The sequence below is a fragment of the Gopherus flavomarginatus genome, chromosome 9, assembly GCF_025201925.1.
Source record: "Gopherus flavomarginatus isolate rGopFla2 chromosome 9, rGopFla2.mat.asm, whole genome shotgun sequence".
Lineage (NCBI taxonomy): Eukaryota > Metazoa > Chordata > Testudines > Testudinidae > Gopherus > Gopherus flavomarginatus.
In genome coordinates, this window is record NC_066625.1 from 67,378,517 (window position 1) to 67,396,743 (window position 18,227).

Here is an 18,227-nt window from a genome sequence, read left to right on the forward strand (position 1 = left end):
TCCGACCGCAGCCGCCAGGGCAACTTGCAAGCCTGGCTCCAGGTGCATTGTCCAGCGCCAGACAGCCCCAGTGTCCCTCCCCCCCACGCCTTCCCTCAGGGTCCCTCTTTCCCCTCCTCCCCACGGCCCTGCCCTCGCCCCTCTCCCAGGCCAATGGAGACTAGATGCAGAAAGTAGCGCCGGGACAGCCGCGCGCTCGGGGAGGCTCTGTCCATCCCCTTTCTCCTCCCCTTGTCCATTGATCAGGGGCTCTCTCGCCTCTTGCACTGTGTCCGTGCGCCAGGGCTCGGCCACAGGGAAAGAGTCCCCGGGAGTGGGAATCCGCGGCGGAGGGACGGCTCCGGCTCCGGCTCCGAGCGAGGAGAGGCGAAGACGTTGGGGGCACCCGGGGAGTATGCCAGGGAGAGCCCACTAAATGGCGCCTGTTCCCCATCGGATGCTGCTCTGGGCGCTGATCCTCCCCATCCCAGGTGAGTCCAGGCGGGGGCGGGCTGCTTCGGCCGCAAACTTTGCAGCGCTTGCCCGCGCCGCCCTGGGGGACCTGCCCGCCGGGCGCTGGTGCGGAGAACGGGGACCGGACCCCGCTCCTCTCTCCCCAGCCGGCAGCTGCTCTCAATGGCCGCGCCGCTGCTGTCCAGCCTCCCCCGCTCCCGTCCATTGTCCCCCGTGGCTGCCGGCCGGGCAGGGAGCCGCCCGCACACCAGGGGCTCCTCGCTCGCCACGAGCCCGAGGGAGAGGAGGGGGCTGCTGCTGCACGGACCTTCCGCAGCCCGGGCTATCAGCGTGGGCAGCGCTTCCAGGGAGCGGGGGGTGCCTGCTCTCCCCGGCCCCCCTCCATTGTCCCCTCTTCGGCCCCGTGCAGGGCGAGGGGGAGCGATGGAGATGGGCAGCTGGGGCTACTACTGTCCAGTGCTCCCTGGGCCGGGGGGCGTCCCGCATGGGGGAGGAGGATTTCTCCGGCCCGGCTCGCTGTGCAGCCAGGAGAGCGGGGGCGGGGGCTGGGGCTGCGGCTGCGGCTGCAGCCGCACGTGGTTTTATTTATATTGTTCCATCGGTGGCTGTGCCGGAGTCCGACTCTGCCCCGCTTCCAGCCGGCTGCCGGGAAAGTTACAGAGACGGAACGGAGGGGGAAACGCCTGGGAACTGCCGTTTGCTCCTGTGCAGCAAGTTACCTGTAGCGGGGTAGGGGGTGGGGGATGATTTTCAGCAGCCAAACGGAGCAGTGGGAGATGTCTTTGGGGAAAGCTGGGAGTGAAATCGGGAAGATACGGTGCCGGGAAGTCGCCAATTGAATCCTTGCACTGGCTGGCCAGAGGCATTTTCATTCACTGCATCTGGGTTAGAGACCGTCCTGCACCTTCTTTTTTAATTGCAGTGTCTAGCTTTCACTTTCCCAGCTCAGATCTTTGTTAGCATGAGAAAGGGATCAAAGGCGGACCTGTGACTGGAGTCACAACAGGAGAGGAGGGTTATGCGTTATCTGCATAGCCCGGGAGCTGCTATGAAAAAGAGCAGGCAGGAGCTCTCAGATGTGTGCGGATCCTGGGCAAATTGCATGATTGGAGGGTTCCTGGACGTTTATTGATCAGTACCCGAGAAATCAATTGCCAAGGAGTTTCTGTCCTAATCAAGAGCTTCCCATTCAGTGACCCCCCCCCAAGTCGCTTAGCAGAGAGAACAGATTTTTTTTTTATAAAGCCCCCCGCCTTTATCAACTTTATCTCGATTTAGGCGCGTGTTGGGGGCGGGGTAAGGCTGGGAAAACCTGGTTTCCCCTGCGAAGCGGTTCTTCTAACGAAATGTGTATTGGTTAATTAAACCACCCCCATTAGACAGTAAGCGATCAATTAGTCACGCGTTTCTGGAACAGTTGGCCATACACACAAGTTGAAATAAAGGTTTGCTAATTCCTGACTTTCCTCCCCTGCTGGGTACCAGCGGCAAGAATGACCAACTCTGGAAAATTGCATTGTTTGTATTCTAAATACCTCTGCTGAACTGCAGAAATAAAGCAAATTGGTCAGGTTCTCTGGCAGCACAGTTGAAATTTTGCCACCTCCTAAACACAAGACTCCAAAACCTACCCCCATAATTTGTCACAAAAGATAAAAGTTTCTCGCACTGAAATAGGTGCAGAGGTTCCAGACACTTCTGGGGACATGGGCAGGAACCCTCTAGCTTCCAAAGACAGGATTTTGCTAATGATTTCTTGTAAAATTAGACTTTTATGACTTACCCTGTTCAAGATCTTTTTGACAAGCTTGTAAAATTAGCAAACAGCTTGTGCTCCCTGATTCCCCTGAAGATGATGCTAATACTTTACCAACAAGAGCTCCACATCTGTATCAGGATTATTTTATTACACTGTTTGCAAAAGCATCAGATGATGGCCTTAGTGCCTAGATTTGTGGGAATCAGGGAAAGGAAAGATTGATGGGAAAGATTAATTTGTTTGAATATTCTCATTAACATAATTGCATACATTTGAAAACAAGGAAGCAAATATTTGTGTAGTTATTTGGGTCCTGATCCTTTTGCTTCCTCTGAAGTAAAATCTCTGTGTTCTGGGGGAGTAGAACCTGGTACTCCTGGGCCACAGATATAATTATCACAACAGTACAATTGTGAGATGCTTTGCAAGACTGCTTTATGATGCTTGCATACCTGTACTTACAGACAAAAACGGTTTTCTTTCTCTCAGGAGTATGGTGCTTTAGTGAGCTGTTTTTTGTAAAAGAGCCACAGGATATAACCGTCACAAGGAAGGACCCAGTGTTTTTAGATTGCGAGGCACATGGCGAAGTTCCCATTACGATCACATGGCTGAAAAATGGAGCAAAAGTTTCTGAAAATGAACGGATCTACACATTATCCAATGGCTCTTTATATATCAGTGAGGTGGAAGGAAAAAGAGGAGAACCATCTGATGAAGGATTTTACCAGTGTTTAGCACTGAACAAATATGGGGCCATTCTCAGTCAAAAAGGTCACCTTATACTAGCAAGTAAGTTCTAGCACTTGAATCTCTTGTTTATCACAGATACTTGTAGTTACCAATTTATTAACCTGTTTCCATATTTGTGGCTTCACTACCCTTAAGACAGCAAACCCCTATATTCTTCTATGTAAAGAGAGAGTAAACAGATATTACCAAAAATAAAACAAATGGATTTAATTTCTGTTAACATCTTGGTTTTTTATAATGTGTGTGAGATTATGGGCCAGATCCTTCCCTGTAACTCCACTGAAGTCAAGAGTTAATTTGACCCACTATTTGTGACATTCCCTTTGATGCTCTGTTTTGGCTTGATATCTCTTGAGAAGGGTTGACATTCTATAAAATACACTGGTGATATAAAGTTATCATGTTCTGTTTCAAACTGTTTTTAAGAATTGTTTTACAAACACTAGAAGTGTTTCCTACAAGTAAGTGAAATGATTAAAAAAAAATGTAAGACAGACTTTCAGTTGTTGACCAGTTTTTAAGATATCACAAGCCAGAGGAGAACCATAATGTGTGTAAGGTGGTTTTCTAGGATCTGAGGAGCCCTGAGGGTTGAACTATTGAGGTGAGGCCACACTCAAACATGCTGTTGTAGCCAGGGAGAACTGGACTGGGTTCCTTCTGGAACTGGTTGATGCTACTCTTTAACTGACCTAGAGGTCACTGTTGAGTACCGCTAGGAACTACTACTAGGGTCTGAGGGCCAGATTATTGAATATAGTTAGACTAGGCATCTATCTGTCTCTTTAGATTCCTAAATATCCTTAAAAATCTGCCCCTGAGTGTCTTTGCAGTATTCCTAGCCTCTGCTTGCTGGTTTGGGGAACAAGAAACGGAGACTAGGAACTGAACTCAAGTCTTCTGCATGACAATAAAGAGATCTGCCACTAAGTTATCTGGTTGCTTGCACGTTATATATAATATATATAAATAAATTATACAAGTTATATGTACTTTCAAACAGCATAGCAGAAAGTACATATAAACTTGTATGATTATAGTAAAACCTCTGGTTTTCTCTGTGAAGATAGTCTTAATTTCTCCAGCAGGTCTTCCTCTGCTCATTTCCATCATGACTTCTGTATTACTGAAACATCTGTGGCAGTTTCAAATAAATTCAGAACCACACAGTGCTACCTAATTTGAAACTAATTAATTCAATCAGTACAGTACTTCTAGATTAATGTTATTAATTTTAATACTTTTTTCAGAATATTAAGTCTTCAATTTATTTATACACCCACAACTTCACAGTGCTCTAGGATTTGATTTAATTGTTTTATAGAAGATGTCAGGAGGAGAAGTGAAGGTTTGTGTTAGTTTAATCAGGCTTTTAGGTATTGAAGTGATGATTTTTTGGGTGTGGGGGGTATTTTGACACAAGGGAAGGCATCACCTTGAGAGGGTTTGTCAGACTTAGGAAGACAGTGTTGCACTGGTTCACATCTGGAACTTTGTTTTGTTTTCTTAGCAACCAGAGGGAGTAAGACCTAGCTTTAGAAAAGCTTAGATTCATCAAGTGATGGTGGATCCTGTATCTAGAACTGTAGACTCACAGAAAATCCAAGGCATTGTTTAATACAGGGCACTGCAAGAAGAGTAGTGTGGTATCATGCACCCTGAAAGATATTAGTATAAGACTTCTGGAGTTTCTTGTTGGAGTCTGTATTAAGAGAGTATTGAACTTTTGTAAGAAATAGTGGTATTAAATCCAGATGAAACATTACTTCTTCAGAAAGGTAATTTTGTTTGTGATAAATCTTTATTCAAGACGTTAACAAGTGAAAAGTTGTGACTAACTGATTTGAGTTGTGGAATTTCGTTCTTGTTTTATTGGTTGTGCTTTCCTCTTTTCTTTTTACTAAAAAAAAGAAATATTCTTCCCTTGGAAAAGAAGTGTTTTGTCTAGTTTGTTTAAAACTTTCCTATTCATTGACAAAACTGGAAGAGATACTGGATTTCTAAGATGAACATTATTTTAAAAGACAACTGGGTACAGTGATTGTAATAGGTATTAGTTGCATATAGATGATTATTTTAAATAATAGCTAAACACGATGTAATCTTGTGTTGAAATGTGTTCCTTATAGTCATAGTGCAGTCTTAACAGTTGAAATGTCAGTCTGTTATTAGCCCATGAAATAAGGTGATAATTGATGTAGTTATATTTTGAAACCTATATAATATGGATGCAAAACTGGTTTAAAGCCCCCTTTTCATAAGGATTCTATCTACTAACATGATCTGAATAAATTGCCAGTATTTTGAACTTATGAAAATAAAGTTTTGTGGGGTGTGTGTAGTTTTTCAAGTCATTGTATTTCAGAGCAGTTGTCAGTTGCTGTAAAAGCAAATGACTTTATCTTGTGTTCAGGGTAAAAAGGGAACTATACATATTAAACAGGTGGAGAATAGGCATTAAATGGGCATTCTTTCTTTGGAGGAAAAAAAGAAAATGCTATCTTAGCTACTGGTAGCAGCAGGGTGCAAGGATGTTCTTTTACTTTGCATGGTCATAGCTTTCACCAGCAAGCTTATCTTTTGCTTCAGAAGTGTAATGCTTCGTGTTGCATTTGGAAACCTAAAACTTTAATCTGTCCAAGAGTTTAAGATCTGAACAGACAAGGAGATAAGGGCTTGGTTTCTAAAGTTAGGAACTGGAAGCTGAAGGTTGCACTCTAGGCAAGAATTCCATTATTCATGTGCAAATTAAGAATTCACAGGGTTAAAAGGTTAGAAACTGGCCAGGATGAGGTTTACCCTTGTGATAAAGAGCAGATGACCCTCATTCATTGGCCAAAGCTTTCATGTAGCTCCTCTGCAAAGTTAGTGATTGCCATGAATTGTTCTTGAGGAATGCAGAAATTCAAATGTGAGCAGGCCTTTCCTTAAATGTCACTGTGGAGCCTTATCTCATGTGCACATCAGAGCAGGTCTGCAGGGACAAGGTTCCTCCCTAGAGGCCCCCAGGCTTTGCTTTCCTGTTGTTCATCCATGCACAAAAGAATTTGACTAATTTAGTTTTTTTTTTCATAAGATCCCCCTACTTTTTTTTTTTTTTTAGGATACTCTTGAGTTAAGGTATCAGTTAGGTAAAAATAAATATTATTTTTGGTTGATGTTTGTAGCTACTTCCAGTTTAGGGTAATTGAAGTGTGGGGGAAGGGGAGGAGGAGGTTCCTTCTGCAGCACAACTCTTTGTGAGGCACCATGTGTGGATAAAATGATAGATTTAAATAGTTTATTCAAAGTTCAGCCCATCGGTGCTATTTCTAGCAGGATTCCCACTTGCCAAAATATGAAAGCAGTATTATATGGATAACTTCTCAAAGCTTTTTTTGGTACAGTGAGAACCAGTCAAAAATAACACAAACCTAGACTGTATATGCTTGCAACATTAAAATGGGAATAAAATTTCACAGTACAGAATTGTATGATCTGTCTAAAAATACATCTGTGGCAACAAAGTTAGGCTGAGATAACATAGCATTAGGAAAAAGTGGAGGAGAAGGATTGTGTTCTGAAGTCAGTAAAGCTGGCTGTTAAGTAGTGATTGGACAGGATGCTAATTGTTTATTTCCTTTCCACAAAAGGTGGAAATTGAAGTCTTAAGATGGATGGAGGGGGCACATACAGCTGCCTGGAACATTCTGAGATAACCCCTTTTTCTCAGCTTGTAGTCTTTGCTGAATTGATCTTAAACGCCTGATTTTAAATCAAAGGGAAACGAACACAATTTTTCCACAGTTAATATGTTTGTTTCTATGTTACATGAGAATGAAAGATTACACAAGCAGTAGGTTGACTGAATATTAAACATGTCTTAACATTATGATTTAATTCCTGTGAGCACAACAGTGATCTCATGTTTACTTGCAGCTCATGTGATGCAGATTCTTTTGAACTTATCAGGCTAAACTTTGCGTCAGTGACAGAAGTTTAAAATTTTGATTGCCTACTACAAACAGTGAGGTGGCTGTAACCTCTTATTTACTTCTAGTCACATTACAATGGGATTAGGTAATGCTGTTTGCCAGTGTTTTTAATGCAACCTTTTGCTTTCAGTTTTTAAATATTTTGACTACTTAAGAGCAGTGAGCTGAATGTTGGTGAATGTGTATCCACACTGTTGTATCAATTTTGTTTTTATGTGGATTTAGAAAATACTTTTTTAAAGGCATTTATGGCAATCCAATCCAATGTAATTTCATTTTGTATATCACTTTACATTCAAACTACCTTCAAAATGTTTGCAGAATTTATTAATATCATACAAATACTAGTAACAAATCACAGGGAGAAACATATAATGAGGTAGAAATATAGAAAAAAAGAGACGGTTTTCAACTGAGGTTGTTATAACTGCAGATGGCAGGAGCTCTAGGACAGAACGCTCCTGTAATAAGAGTAGTATGAAGGTACTAATCCTGAAACATATTTAGGATTACAGATGGTCTGGCTGAATGTTGTTTTCTTTTTAATTCCGCTATTGCAGACATATTGGTTAATAGGTTTTCTTGGCATGCATTGCTAGGAGAGAATACATCTCACTAGAAACGAAAGTGGGTGGTCAGCCCTTGAGATGGTCTGATTCTGATATTTGTGGATGGAGGAGGAAGTAGAGTTGTCCCAGTGTTTTGCCTCCTGGTAGTTAATTTGGTCGTGTGACAATGGTAAATAATGGTAATATATTTACCATTGGTAAAAAAAATAATGGTAATATATATATAATTTGGTCGTGTGACAATGGTAAATAATTACAAAGGAGTTTGTTCCTAATAAAAGTTCCTTGATCAGTGTTAGATGAATGAGAACAGTATTATTCCTAAAGCTATACTGTCTCTGACTCTCCCACCCGTACTGTAGAGCTTCATTCTGGAACCTTCTCCAGCCACTTTTCGGAAGCTTTTTTTCTCCCCTGCAACCATTTAAAAGAAATGGTACACCCATTCTTTCAAGTTGAGACATCAGACCAGCACTAATTAGCCTTGTGCACTAGGAAACTTCTTACCCTTTTTTCAGCAATGATTTAGCTGCACTGGTCTTACCAGTCACATATGTTCTAGTATGAACTGAATGTTGGCCTTTTTATCAGTGTCCTTGCCAAAAACAGGCAAGGCATTGCCTATTGCGGATGCACTCTTACAGTGTCTTTTTCTTCTGCATCCCCATTGGAGAAGCATGGGTGGTATAGTTGTGTGCATAACTGTCTTCCAAGCAGTTGACCTGGGTTCATTTCCTGGCTAATGCAGTAGTATACCCCTGTTGGAGAAATATGATTTTGATGAGTTTTCACAACAGTTGAATTTTAATTTTGTGTTAAAATGCCTCAGTTTGGCATTTTTGGCTGTCCTTGCTCTCCTTTACAGCTAGTAAATTCAAGGCTATGTTGTTATGTATTATACATTTAAGGTGATAAAAGTAGTAAATAGTTTTACAAGCTCCTTTTTAAAGAAGCACTCACTTTTGTTGGCAGCTTGCCTAGAAGCTAATAAAATCTTCATGTATCTGAGAAATGTAGCCCAGTACCACACTTTTTTCTTGTGCAGTTGCTCAGAGCTATGACTGGAGGGATTCTGTCACTTGCATAAGTTCCATGTGTGACCATTGCTCTAAACTGGAAGACTTTTATTATTGCAAAGCAATGCACTGAAGCAAGGGATGGTGCTCTACTTACAATTCCCCCCCTTTGCTTCTTATAGGAATTGTTGAAAGGGCATTCAGCATGGCTCCCTTTTGTCAGCCAGCTCTGATTATTCTAAAGAAAAAGGTCTCTGAGCAGTTGTTTGCCTAGATACTTGTTGTCCCGTCTTCACAATTTAACAGCTGGGCCTATTGATGGAGTGCAGAACAATTTAAAACAATGACAAAAGAGAATCTTCAGGAAAGAGCTTAAATTATTAAGTATTTCAATACAGAAACATGGTGATTTCTCTTGTTGGGAATTTCCTTTTTAAAAAGTATATATGGAATGCCTTCATCTACTACATCTTATCTCTAGAATTTTGGAGATTAATCTTTTGTTTCAGTTTTGTATTGTTTTTGTTGTTCCTTCAATAGGTCCAGCTGTTAAATTGGGATTGATTACTTCCAGTCTTTATAACTGGTAATTGCCACCTAAGTGAAAAAGTAATCAACAATGTCAACTCTTAGCATTTTGTTGAGCAAGTGTGGGTTGTATGGTCAGCATTAGTTACCAGAGTCAGCCTTTAGGAAGCTCTTAAGGAGCAGCATATCTCAATTATTAAATCTGATCATCTCTACAACAAAGTTAGGGGAGGGGGAAGACGGTATTATGTCTGACTGCTTAAAAACCAGCTGATATTTGGAGTCTCTGGGTAGAGCTAATAACCTGAACTCAAACTAGAACAACTTTTTGTTTTGCATTACTCATTGCATTCATAATAGTCTCATGTAATTATACATAACGTGTTTTTTACAAAAGATAAACAGCTGATACATAAAGGAGATGGAATTGTAACTGCAGCACAACAGGGGGACAATACTTGATTAAAATGATTAGCTTCATCATTCCAACCCTTGCTAATTTATTGTCATTCTTAAATCTAATCAGAGGATCTCAAGGGGCAGGGAGGTGCTTTGTGTCATGTTAGACAGGAGAAAGCAAACATTTCTAGTGAAGGCTCAGCACTCATACGAAGTATTTCCTTTACTGGTTAAATAGCTTTTATATGTATTGTCTCTTAGCTCTCAACAGTCTTTAAAGACCAAATTCTTAATATCTTATCTAGTGGGGGCAAATTTAAAATAAAAAGTGTTTTTTTTTTCTCCTCTCTTTTCTTCTTCTGGAAGGTTTGCCCATTACCCTCTGTGGTTTTTTACGACATGAACATTTGCAAAGGGAAGATAAATGAAGTGACATCTGGATAATACTATCATTGTGCAGGGTCCTATTTTAAAATGCTTATTCCTCAACTGCTTGACTTTGTTGGGCCTGCTGGGAAGGTATTTTTGACACATTGGTGCAATTGTAACATGTAAGAATCAGATGTGATTTTTTTTTTGAACGCACATAAGATCTGCCTTGTACTTATTAAGATTATTTAGACCATTCTCGCTATAGCAACCTAAAAATGTTAGAATCTGAAATCTTAGAGTTAATGGGAAATAATTCCAAGGGAACTTTTACCCTTTTTAGGTCAATAGTGAAAAACATTCTTGTCCTGCACAACATTTAAAAACTCCTGCCTAGTAGTCCTCCTCCTATCTCCGGTACATCTGTTCTGCAGTCGTATTTGGTAGAACATAAAATAGTATGCAACAACATACCTTTTAGAATTCATTCATTCATTTTGGGAACAATTAACAATTGCAGAGTCACAGTGATTTTGATCTTTTTTGGTGGAGTGAGTTGGAGAGATATGGAACTGGAAGTTTAGAACGTTCCATAAAAAGTGGAAAAGGCAAAACCACTCTTTGAGAGTCCATCTATGCAGGTCAGATTGCAGGTTCGGGACCTAAACTGGTAGGAACATGCAGCATATTTTGCTAGACCCGTGGCGTCCAATCTTTTTACGCACAAGATCACTTTTTGAATTTAAGTGTAACCCAGGAACTACCTTGCTCTTTCCCTGAGGTCCCGACGCTCACTTCATTCTTCCCCCCTTGTCACTTGCTCACTCTCACGAGGCTGGGGCAGGGGGTTGGAATATGGGAGGGGGTTTGGAGTGTGGAAGGGGGCTCTGGGCTGAGCATAGGGCAGGAAGTTGAGGTGCAGGAGGGGGCTCAGCTGGGGCAGGAGCTTGGAGTGCAGGAAGGGGTTCAGGGTGCAGGAGAGGGTATGGGCCACAGATCCTGCTGATCGCTGGCACAGAGGGGCTAAGGCAGGCTTCCTCCCTGCCTGCCCCAGCCCCACAGCACTCCCAGAAGTGGCCAACATGCCCCTGTGGTTCCTGGGAGGAGCATGTGGCTCTGGATGCTGCTCCTGCTTGCAAGCACTGCCTCTGCAGCTCCCATTGGCCATAGTTCCCCATTCCCGGCCAATGGAAGCTGCAGGGGCAGTGCTTGCAGGCAGGATTAGCACATGAAGACCCCTGTACCTCCACCCCTGGGGCCGCGGGAGCGTGCTGGCTGCTTCCGGGAGCGTCATTGGGCTGGGGCAGGGAGTCTGCCTTAGCCTTGCTGTTCCATTGGACTTTTAGCGGCTGGAGATTGTGATCAACTGGCAGAGGCTCCTGGATCAACCAGTCGATCACGATCTATGGATTGGTGACCACTGTGCTAAGCATCTAAGGTCTGTTTTTTTCAAATGTGCTGCTTCCTCCATGCTACCATCTTCAAATTTGGCTGTATGCTCCAGGGTACATGTGGAATAAAATTTAAATCTGTGATCTATTTATTACTTAAATAGATATTTTTGTGTGTTGAGTTTTCATATATGCATTTCCCCCCTGTTCAATTCACAGTAGCACATTTTGTTTTGAACTGGCATGGTTCAGGACACTACAGATTCTTTGGATTCTCTATATTCTAGTTATGTAGTAAGGAGGAAAGTTTCTAGTGTTAAAAATACATCTTTCCCCATACTTCTAACACACATACAAATAGTAACCCACCTGTAACTTTGGTGGGTGAGTGGCAGCTGAGATGGAGAGGTTGAAGGATAATACAGGTCTGAGTCTTTACCACTGGAGAATGCCTTTTTATAGATAGTAGAACCATCAGGGAGTTAGCATGTTAGCAGTTACATGCATCTTTCCATGTTATGTTAACATGAGCAGTGGCATATGGATGATGTGGTACTAAAGGCCCTCTTGATTACTAGATGTCAAGGTGGCAGAAGGGTGTGTGGAGAGATGGGGCATCAGAAGTTAGTATATTCTAAAAGGAGAGACTAGATCTTGTAGTGAATGCTGAACATTACATTTAATCTGTTCTAAAATACTGACAGTAATAATCTGTAAACCACAAACATGCAGTTTGACAATCCCTTGAAGGCTTGCTGCATGTGAATGACTTTCTTTATGATATATTTCAGTGAGAAAAGATATAATTTTCTTATGCAGCCGTCTCTCACTTCAGCCAATAAAAATTAGGAAGCCTTTTCTATAGATATACTGACCAAAAATATTCCCTAGAAAAACCTTTTCTTCAAAAAACAAAACAGTAGAAGTATACAGTTATGCTTTAATTGTTATGATAGTCGATTGCTAAGCATATTCCTTGTTCACAGTGGGCTCAGGACCATGTTAGCTATAGCTATGTTTAAATATGATTGTTCCTAGTAGGGTATTGGTGTAATTTCTCTGAGCAATGTGGAGCAGGATTTTGGTGGTGGTGAAATCTGGTGAAAAGGATGCACTGGTGTAGTGATTACACTAGCAGGGAAGGTGTCTTTGCTGTGATGTGGCTGCTTACCACGGGGGTGGGGGGAGGAAATCCGTGTCCATATTGGGCATTGAAACTAGGCTAGAACACTGAATTCAAGCCTGGTTGTAGCATGGTTCTGATCTCAGTGTGGATATGACCATAGAAAGGCCATTATCATTTCTCTGACTCTTTTTGAGGTCAAGAACCTCTGCACCAAGACTATAATTCAGGAAATCCCTGAAGCACATGATTAAGTCCGTTCCTGTTGAGGACATGTCTTAAAAATAAATAAAAGAATAAACTTTTAAATCCTGTGCTTAACTGCTGTCCCAAATAGGGACGCTTTTCTGAATCTTAGCTTAAATCTGACACTGCTGTTCAGATATTTTATCTACATTTAAAAATCTTGAACAAAGTGTGCTCAGAATAGATTGAGGTGCTTAACTCTAATCACAATTTGTACTAATTGGCATAATGGTGCAAAAGCAGAGAATGTTAACCAGTTCGATACAGTTTAAATCACATTTGAGTCCAATATACTTCCTTCATTGCACTAAGTCAGTGGTCCCCACACTGGAGCAGGGGGGAGGAGGGGGCGGCGTGGACAGATTCCATTACGGGAGAGGGTGGGCATGATGAAAAAAGTTTGGGGACCACTATACTAGTACTAGAATTGTGATTTTGATATTAGTGACAGTAAGACACTGTGTTGAGAAGATGCTTGTTAGTCTGAGGAACTGTAGTGTCATTTTCAAAGTGTGTGTTTTTTTTTTCCCCCTATGAAAGACAGTTTTGAAAGAAATAATCAGTCTGATTGGCCAGAGGGAAGGAATACACCAAAGTTATTACAAGCATTGAACATGTCATCTGGTGTCCTTTTAATATATAGCTAGAGGGCAGTTAAACTAATTCATAGGAGACTGCGATATGTATCTTTATACACTCTGATGGGGGAATGTGAAAGCTGAAGGGGATTACATGGATAGAAGCAGCATTATAACTCCCAATTGATTTTCAGAGTCTTCAGATTAGATTCCTTTGCACATTGATTAATTACATTGGTTTTCATTTCAGGAAAAGTAATTCTGTGTGTCAGAACTTTTCCCGTGCAAGAATAACACATTTTTGTTAATTTCATTGGCAAATGGATAGAATTATCAGAAGAGAGAAATTAGTTGATTTTCTGTTAACTATTTTACTAAGAACCTGGCTTCTAGCCTTTTCAGTTCAACAAACAGGGTGCTTTTTAGTAAACACATAACTGAAGAGAGAGCTGCAGCTCATTTACAGCCTTGTGTGACTTAACTATTCAGATCTGCCAAAGATTTTGCTCCTTGGGCAAAGAGAGTTTAGGTTTTGATTCCAGGTTCACCTTTGACGATGTGGGACTGAGTAGTACCTGAAGAACTGGGAAGAGAAAAACAACTTGCCTTTATTTCTTACATCTCCCTAAGCCTCGAGGCAGTATTGAGCAAGTATGAGGTGTTAGGGGTCAGCCTGTGTTCTCCAGCATTGCCTATATGAGGACTCTCCATCAGCCTATTAGAGAGGCGGTACTATCTGCTTTTCTGTAAAATTGTGGCTTCTGTCACTCATTTCCGATGTGCATTAAAATAACTAAAAGCAGGGAGTCCAGTGTTCTAAATTTCCTTCTGATCTGTGTTCCCACCTCAGTTGTTTAACATCGTTCTATCTCTGTCCTCTTTTCTTTTCCTCATCAGTTTTGTTTTTTTTAAAGTCTCCTCTCCCTCTTCTTTTGCTCTGCTCCTTTATTTTCCTGCCGTTTCCTGATTGTCACGTCTGATGCACATCAATCCTGCTACAGGCAGTCAGGTTTTTTAAATACTCTACATAGTTTGTACTTTGTTTTCAATTTTTTTTTTCAAACCTGCTTATGTTTTGCCTCCATTTCTCCCAATGTGTGTTCCAGCAATTTAAGAAACAGCATTTTCTAATAACTGGGAGGAGGTGCTCTTTTTCTGCAGGTTTATTTGCACAGCTGTGGTAGAGGGGAGGGTCAGGAGACACTTTGAGGTCAAATCCCCCCCCCCCATATTTAGACTTAGTAAAAACTAAGCATTTACAAAACCTAAAACTAATAGAAAATTTCATGTGGTTTTAAATTCATGCATACATTTTATTTAAGAAATATTCTCTCTTCTAGTACTAGTGTGTGAGAACCTTGCAGTAAAACTAAGCAGTAACTAATTGTAAACTACAGTGAGATTGTTTACATTTCCTAAACTGAGAGATATGTGGAAAGTAATTTTGTAAAAGCTAGTTTCAGCTTTAATAATCTACACTGATGTCATAACATAGGAAAGGACACTTGTTTTTTTTAATATATATGATTTTTCACCTGGCAATGCTACTTTCAAAGTTGATGAGCTAACAGAAACACTTTTACCCCTTGAAACTTTCCCAGCACTGGTCCCTTGCTTAGATCCAATTCAAGGAAAAACTTGAGCATATGCTTAAATCCATTCCTATTCAGGAAAACATGTAAACCTGTTTTAAAGTTCCATTAACTTCAGTGGAATTTAAACTCAAGCTTAAAGTTAAGCACATGCTTGAGTGTTTCTCTGAATAGGGCTACTTTCCTGAATTGGGGCCTTAAGCTCTGTTCTAATGTTGGAACTTAGTAGGGTTCTGAAAAGACTGGATCCCATGTCTATGGAAGTATTGCCATTGTCTTCATTCTGTGTAATAGCCCCTACATGAATAACTGTGTTACATTTATAGGGCCACTCTTCATATTCCATAGAAACAAGTTCTAGGATAAGGTTTGAATGTTTCCATCTATTGAATTAACCCTGGAAATGTTAGAGAAAACTGCCTGTTTAGTTTTTAGACTGCTGTTAACCTTCGGGGATTTTAAAGCTTTTGCTGAAGGTTTTGCTCTTACTAGTAAGTGCCAGTACAACCCAGACTCATTCAATGGCAGTTAGATCTGTTTTAAGGCTGAGATTCTGCTGTTTTGGTGAGATTTCTCGAAGATGGGTCAGAGGCCCAGATTTTTGTTTGTCATGGTAAGATGATCATTTTTACATCAGATATTGACTACAATTAAAGAGAAGGCCACTTTGTTCTTTTATGGATATCTTAAAGAATACTAGATATTACCAAGTGTTGTTTTGTGGGATTTCTCGCTTTTCTTTTTATATTTTAAAGTATTTATCATGTTATTTGAAAAGAGAGTAGTTTACACTTTTAATCAAATGTGAAGCTTCTTTTTAAACATGAAAAAGAGTTTTAAAGAACTTTTTGATTCACTTGTGCTTTTGTAGGCTTCAGTATATTGATAAGTGTTCAGGTAATTTATTGGCTGATTTAGTTACTTAACTAGTGTAAATGTTAAATTACCATTTTACTCTCTGCATTGTGGCCTCTGGTAAATCCTTAATAACTGTAACATATGCCTCAGGCAGAGCTGTGCATTATGTATGCTCTTTGTAAATAGAATTCATTGAGTTTATGAAGCCATTGACAGACATTCATCATTTTGTTCATTAAACTTGTCTGTGACATCCGGCAAATTGATGTTAACTGGAAATATTCTTTGAGAGTTCTGGCACAACTCAGTAATTTTGCCTGAGAAGAGAGAAACGATGTACGAAGCAGGTCCCAAATTACAAGGGTGAGACTTCTTTGTTTTAATAAATAAATAAATGAGCATGTGACAGGTTTTTTTGTTTTGTTTTTTAAAATCATATATTTAAGCAACTGAGTGGCTCAGCTGTCAAACAGATTTATCACTGATCTCCAGTAGAAGCTGAAAATGGACACACTTACACCATTTCAACCTATCTGTGCCAGGAAAGCAACTCATCCATTTCACTTTACCGCACTGTTGTAAAAATTGACATACCCCAAATACACAGTTCTCTTCATACAATGGGTAACTCAACTAGGAAGTAGTTTTTATTGTGAGGAAGTTACATTAAATTGTCTAGTATCCCCTGAAGGCAAACTTAATGTTTTTGTTTAAGAGAAAAGCATATACAGGCTTTTTGTTGGGAGGGTGCTTTTTTATAGAACCAGTTAGTAGAATGAATCTTGTTTTGTTTGCCGTTGATTTTAAATGTTGCTTTTATATATCTGAATGTCTGAAGTTATTGGAAGGAGCAGACGTTGATACAGGCAGTTAGCTGTGAGAGTCCTATTAATGTTAATGGGAGTTCCCTGCCTGATTCCCAGCACATGGCACTGAATATTTACCTCCAACTGCCTACGATAATCTCCTTTATGCTACCTGACATTGCTTAGTGCTAGCTGACATAAAAACGATACTGTGCATGACTGAGTGATTTGCTAAGAGGCTTCATAATTTTTGTTGTAGGTGGCCATGCAAATTGCCTCTTAAAATTACTTTAAGCTTGGAATGACAGTATCTCATTCATTTTGGTTCTAGGCCCACAGTGTGAAAAGACCCTGCTTATAACACCTGCTTGAGGGTTTGATTCTTGTGAGTAGCTGTCTTGAGGGTGCTAACAGGATATGGGCCTACCAGCTAGTGTTCCTCTTATCTTACCTGAATCAGACCATATCTGAGATTCAGGCAGAATTAAAATTATTAATAATTAAAAATATAATTGAGTAAAATACTTACCAATTGACCAGAGATGATTGTGTATTTTATATTAGCATTAAGAAAAGTCACTATCCAAAATGTCCATAGCAGCAATATGCTTTTTTTTTTTTTAAACTAATAGTAGAGCAGTTGGCCCTTTTAAAATATATTGTATCCCACTGCATAATAGTTCACTGGATTAAATGAATTTATTGATTTCTGCTTCTTTAGTGACACACATTTATGAGCAGTTTCTTTGGCACCATAGCCACATGTCAAAGGTCATAACTTTCCTTCACTGTGGAAGAATAAAAGCTTTCAGATGGCGAATCCCTAAAATCTATGCGGTGGACTTTGGCTATTTTGTCTTTGTGCACAGAATTACTTGAGCAGCCTGATTTAAAAAAACAAACAAACAAAACTATTGAGCTATTATAAATTAACAGTGGAGAACTTTTTTCCTCTGCATAACCAAAGGGAATCTAATCTATTACAGGTCCCATTATGAGATGTATTTTGGTATAGTAAATACTGATCATTTTTATGCAGAAACTAAGCTGTTTTAAGAAGAACAGTCCATCTTTTCCATGATTTCACGAGGAATTTCACTGCCAATCTTAGTCACAAATGACTGTTTCAAACATAAGATAGAAATTATTTTCTGGATTAGACGTGCTATTTTTTTTCTTTTAGCAGCTTATCAAAGGTAATATATTGCATTTTGTGCACCAGAGGTGACATTGGAGGTAGATCCCACTGTAAGTATGAAAAATGAACTCTGCAGATTTAGAAAAGCTCCCATGTCCCTATATTCCAAGGATGTGCCTTGAGTTTAGCTTAATTTTGTATAATATTGACCGTCGCTTTATTGTCCTCCTTTTTCCCTTAGTGAGTGTCTCTTGGTTTTTGGGTCTGGACAAGACACGAAGCTACTTAAAAAGAAACTGCAGTGTAATATAAAGAATTCTAATCACTACATGTGATTGCAAATAAGAAGAAAAATAATTATATGTAAAAAAAATTGTCTTAAACATAATGGAACAACTATCCATCTTGCGCTTTAAAATGTATAGAATAGGAAGTACAAAATGCATATCTCCATTTGAATACCTGGAAAATCAGAACTTTTGAAAATTATTGTAATTAAATTCCATCACTTTTTAATTTAATAATTGTTTACAATTCATATGTCTAAATTTAAAAATACAGTAGAACTAGCTCTATAACAACTCTGAAAATCTCTGATGCCACAGACACTTCCTGTGTCTCAGCCTACATGCTGCTATCATAATCAAGCTTCATCAAAATGTCAGCTCCCACTGA

The 18,227-nt window shown here is 40.1% G+C and overlaps 1 protein-coding gene across 1 annotated transcript in view; it reads left to right on the forward strand.

Moving 5' to 3' along the window:
• Nucleotides 1–415: 415 nt before the first annotated feature.
• PRTG (protogenin) overlaps nucleotides 416–18,227 on the forward strand; it is a 119,242-nt gene continuing 101,430 nt past the window's right edge. Inside the window, exons 1-2 of the mRNA XM_050968715.1 lie at nucleotides 416–470; nucleotides 2,702–3,004. Coding sequence (XP_050824672.1) covers nucleotides 416–470; nucleotides 2,702–3,004 — 358 coding nt within the window. The remainder of the gene's footprint in view (nucleotides 471–2,701; nucleotides 3,005–18,227) is intronic.